Raw genomic sequence first — 6190 nt, forward strand, 5'->3', positions numbered from 1 at the left:
CCAGCACCAAGTCCAGAGGCAGAATCACCTTCCTGGCCCTGCTGACCACACTGTTCCTGATCCAGGCCAGGATGCCATTGGCCTCCTTGGCTACCTCAGCACTGTTCAGCTTTCTATCTCTCCAAACTCCCAGGTCCCTTTCTCCTGGTGCTCTCCAGCCACTCTGTCCCAGCCTGGAACTCTGCATGGGATTGGTATGGCCAAAGTGCAGGACCAGCACTTGGCCTTGTTAAACCTCAGCACATTTGCAGCTTGATAAGCTGCAAGTTGTTGCACACAGGTGTTGGCCTTGCTAAGTGTTTTAAGGCTGCAAGTATTCCTTAAGCTTGAAATGTATTCCTTGGCTGCTTCCAGGACCTGTATCCCTTTGCCATACTAGAATGCTTTAGGTCCTCATTCTAGTAACTCTGAAGTTCTTAACAGAATTACCCTTCAAGTAATTTTGCTGCTGTTGTAAGAGTATAATAACTGATATACAATTATCTATATAGTGTAGATAATGAATGTAATTGCTGATATGCAAGGATTGGCTCTTGGACCTTTGTCTGAGATCAGCTTAGGAACATGTAGTCCTAGTGCTTGAGGATTCAGGCCTGAAACACTGAAGTCCTTGTGGTAATTCTTAAAGCACTTCATGCTAATGAAGATATTCCTCTTTCCAGGGAGGATGTTAGACTTCTCAATGCAAAATTTGGCATTAAGTATGTACTTTCTGCCTTTGGCTGATAGTCAAGTCCATGTGAGTGTTATGCTTAGCGAGACGACAGCATCAACTGGAGGCACTGGGTTAGAATTTGTCTGGATTCGTTCCAGGTTTTTTTTATGCGGGACATTGGAGTGATCTCAGACCCTGAGGTAATTTTATTCCATGCTATTTGCATTGTTAAAGCAGCAGTGCCCTCCTTTTGGTCAGCATTAAAGAGGGCTGCAGATACCAACCGGTTTAACAAAGCTGCTGCAGCACTGAAGAGCTCATGAGCTGTTCCTACATAAGGATCCTCACTTCAGTGCTCTCCTCGGGCTGATCCATCCCACACTGTGTAATTAAGGTCGTAGCAAACGTGCTGGAATAACAGGGGGAGTTGGCTGCTTGCCTTGTGTGCTGCAGGAAACATCTACCATTGATTCCAGATGCTAAAGTACCAGCTCCTGAGCTTGCCTTGGGAAGGGGAAATTTACACTAATGGAAGGAAACAAATGGAGACATCTGATAGAGGAGATCTGAGAATCCTTCTCAGACCTTAGCTGGGTTGTTTTTTTTTTTATAGCTTGCTTTGAATGTTCCAAATGAGAGCACGAAATGACTTGCTGAAGGTTTTCTGTAGGGGCTGGAATTGTGTGTGCTCTGCTGAGTTAAATCCTTAGCACCATTTGTGTGTTCCTTCTGTTTCGCCTTGTTTTGCATTTTTCTCCTATTTAGCTACTGAACTGCTAAAAATAGTGATCAAAACCACTGTTGGGCTTAATTTTCTGTCTGCAGAGTTGAAAGCTCTCTCTCCCCCAAGAGAGATGTGAAGAGGGAAAAACTGACTTGAGGGGGGAGAAAAGCAATCCTTAAGAACAAGAATTGGGGGTGAAGACACTGTGATGTAAAAATATCCCTTTTGAGGCTGCTCTGTGGGTTTTGAGACTGATTTAGGGCACCATAAGTCAGTGATCCTTTGTGCCAGTCCAGACTATTGCTGCAGAAGCAGCAGAATGGTTTTCCACGGCGATGTCTCTGCTCAAGGTTCTGGTATGAAATCAGGCTTAAATTGTTGCTTTCTGAATCAGCTGGAAGATCTCACCATGGACCTAGTAGATCTGTGTGTAAGTTGGCATGGGGATGGGAGCTGTAGGGGTGAGGTCCTGCACAGCTGGGGCTAACCAGACCCACTTGGAGCAGGAGGTGGGGACTAGTTGACCTCTAGAGGTTCCAAGCCCTGTGGTTTGGTCCTAAATTCTCCATTAATTGAGATGGGAAGAGAAGCTGCTCTAGAGGATGGGATTTTGTTCAGGTTCTGTGTATCCTAAACCTCGTGCAGACACAAAGCTGACAAGTGCACTGCTGTTTAACTTGCCTTACAGCACTGAGTCTGTGGGTGTGAAGGACAGAGAAATTACTTGCAATGGTACAGAACAGTCCTGGGAAGATTTCTCCTCATGGCTCAAGTGTCTCTTTGCTAAGTTAGTACAAATCTGCTTATTCAGCCTCCTGCAAAGGAGCATCTTCTAGAGAGTATCAGAAATGCTTTGTATTAGGATAGACTAAGCTGAAGCTTCTGTCTTGCAGGATGCAATGCAATATGTATGATTCACAAACCTCCTGGAAACTGGAGGTTGCTTGTACATTAGCTTCGTCTGTGTCTTTGGCAAAGCAGATCATACTGCTTACTCCTGGGAAATAGAGCAGCTGCTGCTAACTGTGGTCTCTCTTACAGATGGATATTGATTTCTGTGAACCTAACCCGTGCCAGAATGGGGCTAAATGTTACGATCTGGGAGGAGATTATTACTGTGCCTGCCCTGATGATTATGATGGAAAAAATTGTTCTCATCTCAAGGACCACTGCAAGAACAATTCTTGTAAAGGTACCTGTGTTGTCCAGGAATCTGGATGTATTTGGGGGGGCACTAAAAATAAAAGGAGTACCTGGGGGAGTAGCATAAAGCAGAAATGATATTTTTTGTGCTCACTTGAACTTTGTATAGTGAAGCAGTGAGGAGAAATGATTGTAACACTCCTGATTTATGAAGAGGTGGATGGTAACAACTGTGATTAGCTTCAATTTTGGTCTGACTCTTTTTAAAATGAAAAGCTGATTGGTGATGCAGATGATGAGTGGTGACACACTTCTCACTCCCAGTCATAGACAGCTGCACAATAGAAGTCTTCAGCAATGCCACCCAAGAAGGAATTCGGTTCATTTCATCCAACGTGTGTGGACCCCACGGTCGGTGCATCAGCCAGCCAGGAGGGAACTTCACCTGTGCCTGTGACAGAGGCTTCACTGGCACGTACTGCCATGAAAGTAAGTAGGAGTTTGGTGTAAATTAGTTGCTTTTCTCTACATTTTTCTTCAAGGTTTTTGTTAGGAAGCTTTGCAGCATAGACCATCCAGTTGCATTGAGTGTTGTGTTGGGTGCACTGCTGAAATCCAGGTTCTTCTGGTAACAGTTGTCTTTGTGGTGGTTCACACTTCCTCCATGCAAGAAAACTGGTTGGAGTCCAGCTTCCATGTGAATGTGTCTGCACCCACTGCCTTTATGTACAGGCTCATGAGCTGTGGATTTCTCCAACAGGAGACTGGTAAAGATGGGACTGACACAGCACAACTCAAGAGCAGGTGCATTGCTGCTCTGGGTGTGTTTTTTAACACCTGGGTATTTTTGCCAGGTGAACTTAAAGCTCTGGTCTGACTTGCTACATGAGAGAAACTTCTAGCAACCTTACCAGGCTTGAAAACAGATATCTGAGCTTTGATTTTGTATGCATAAATGAAGCAAGGCACATGGTGAGATTGTCAGGGATGTCTGTGCAGGGCCAGGTGTTTGACTAGATGATCCTCAAGAGTTCCTTCCCACTCTGATTAGTCTGTGATTCTGCATGATAACTTTGTCCTGCTTTTCCTGGTCACGCAAGTGTAGATCACTCCTCCAAGGAGGTGAAAACAGCCCTGAGCAATAATTGTTGCCTTTTTGTTGTAGATATCAATGATTGCCTTGGGAAACCTTGCAAGAATGGTGGGACATGCATCGATGAAGTTGATTCCTTCAGGTGTTTCTGTTCAAGTGGCTGGGAAGGAGAGTTGTGTGACACAAGTGAGTACTGCTAAGAGTTTCAGGGTCAAACATTGCAGCTTGTAATTGTGAGAGGTGGTTGGTATGGAGTTAACAATGGGGTAGTTTCTCTGCTGGATAATTAGTCTTGTTTGCAGGAGGATTTTCAGGAAGGTCTTTGGGTAGCTGCTCTGAAAGTCTCAGTTCCTTTAATAGAAGCAGAATTTGATACTTTGGTGTAGCATAGGATCTGAAGTGACTCCAGGGAAGCTGCTGTGTTAGGAGCTGCAGGGACAGGACAAGGGGTAATGGGGTCAAATTGAAGGAGGGAAATGTAGGTTAGATCTTAGGCAGAAGTTTTCTCTGTGAGGGTGGTGAGACACTGTCCCAGGTTGCCCAGGGAGGCTGTGGCTGCCCCAACCCTGGCAGTGTTCACAGCCAGGTTGGCTGAGCCTTGAGCAGCCTGCTCTGGTGGGAGGTGTCCCTGCCCAGGGCAGGGGTTGGGGCTGGATCATCTCTGAGATCCATTCCAACCCCTAAAATTCTATGATCCTATGATTTATCTCAGAGGGAGAGAACTTTCTCCTGGGGATAGGCAAAATGTTGACAAAGATGTACTAGGCCAGTTCATGGTTAAGTCACCTCAGGAAACTGCAGTTGCTTCTTTCTCTGCTCTGAATGAAGCCTCTTGTAAGCCATGATGGCAAGGGCTTGCTGGGACTTACTGCAGGACATGCATCAGCCAAGATGAGAAACAGACTGAGAAGCTTTTGGCAACTATTGCTGTCACAAAAGCCTTTTGTGTGGTCTAGATGAAGTTTGCTCTGGAATAACTGTGTTCCACCTATTAAAAGCTTTGTCTTGAGTGAAAAGCACCTTCTCTACAACTCATGTTTGTGTATGTATGTGTAATGTGTGTACACATACACATTATATATATATATATATATATATGGTTTTAACCCTCTGTGTTTGGGGACATAAAGCAGGAGAAAGGAGCCCTGACTGTCTCATGTGGATGTCATGGATTGGGACTCCTTTTCAGGCCATTGTGGTTCCTTCTAGAAAGCTGTTTCTGAAGCCCAGAGTAGAGCAGTTTGTGGAAATGAAGCTAATTTGGTGCTCTGCTTAGAAGCCATGCTGAGTGGTCCTTCTCAGGTCCCAGAAAACCTCTCATAATTCACTTGGCTCTATATTAAATCAGAGTTTTCCCCTTGCTGATAGAAACGTAACCTTGTACTAACTAAGACTGTTGTCTGCCTGAGTAGAGTGTAGTGGTTTGTGTGTTCTCACTGCCTTGGCTGAGCTGCACCATCTGATTTGCTGACCTGCTCTCCTAGATTTCAATGACTGTTCCCCCAACCCCTGTCACAATGGTGGCCGATGCATTGATTTAGTGAACGACTTCTATTGTGAGTGCAAGAATGACTGGAAGGGCAAAACTTGTCACTCACGTAAGTGTTCTTTGCTTTGATCTTTAGATTACCCCAAGATTTGTTTCCTTGCTTCTCGTGGGACTCAAGTTCCTGAAATTTAAAGTGAAACAATTGCTGTGAAAAAAAACTAGGCAGCTTTTCCTTGGTTCTTCCATTTCCCAGCCACTAAATGGAACACTTGAAATTGTGTTCCTTCATGGAGTGAAATAGTTCTGTAAGAGCTGCCCTTAGATTGCATCCTTTGGGTCGTTTGCTGTAACACAGCAAGTGGAACTATGTTCCTGGTGCTGTTGCCTTGAAATGTGAAGTGTCTTTAGCTTTGATTTTAAAAGGACTTTGTTCTTGAAATTCAGCCAGCCCAGTGGGAATGAAAATGCTTTGCTGTCTGTGTAGGTGACTACCAGTGTGATGCAAACACTTGCAGCAATGGTGGGACATGCTATGATGATGGAGATACATTCCGCTGCTCGTGTCCCCCAGAGTGGATAGGAAGTACTTGCAACACTGGTAAGTTGCTTTGGTCTTTTACACAACTTCTCCTAAGCAGATCTGGAATATTTGGGCTTCTCTATTTGTCTTGAGTCAGATTGGATGTTAGGAGAAATGTTTCCCTGTGAGGGTGAGTGTTCAGGCACTGGGATATTGCCCAGAGAGGTGGTGGAGTCGAGTCATCATGAGGTGTTTTAGAGGTGTCTGGATTTGACACTGCAGGATCTGGTTTAGGAATTTCAGCAGTGACAGGTTAAGGGTTGAACTAGACCTTAGAGGTCTCCTCCAACCTTGAGTATTCCATGACTCTTCAGAGACTCTGTGTAGAGGTTTTCCTGGGAAGTTAGTTTCCTGCTTTCATGAAGATTCCTGTTCAGCAGTGACAGGTTAAGGGTTGAACTAGACCTTAGAGGTCTCCTCCAACCTTGAGTATTCCATGACTCTTCAGAGACTCTGTGTAGAGGTTTTCCTGGGAAGTTAGTTTCCTGCTTTCATGAAGATTCCTG

The 6190-nt window shown here is 44.8% G+C and overlaps 1 protein-coding gene across 1 annotated transcript in view; it reads left to right on the top strand.

The window, feature by feature from the left end:
* Nucleotides 1–2414: 2414 nt before the first annotated feature.
* The window catches only part of LOC103799290 (protein jagged-2-like), a gene marked incomplete at its 5' end in the record, with an annotated part of 17505 nt that continues 13729 nt past the window's right edge, over nucleotides 2415–6190 (top strand). The window contains 5 exons of the mRNA XM_009071598.1: nucleotides 2415–2571; nucleotides 2847–3011; nucleotides 3688–3801; nucleotides 5100–5213; nucleotides 5589–5702. Of these exons, the coding sequence (XP_009069846.1) occupies nucleotides 2415–2571; nucleotides 2847–3011; nucleotides 3688–3801; nucleotides 5100–5213; nucleotides 5589–5702 (664 nt within the window). The remainder of the gene's footprint in view (nucleotides 2572–2846; nucleotides 3012–3687; nucleotides 3802–5099; nucleotides 5214–5588; nucleotides 5703–6190) is intronic.

The sequence above is a fragment of the Acanthisitta chloris genome, unplaced genomic scaffold (genome assembly GCF_000695815.1).
Source record: "Acanthisitta chloris isolate BGI_N310 unplaced genomic scaffold, ASM69581v1 scaffold42673, whole genome shotgun sequence".
Classification (NCBI taxonomy): domain Eukaryota; kingdom Metazoa; phylum Chordata; class Aves; order Passeriformes; family Acanthisittidae; genus Acanthisitta; species Acanthisitta chloris.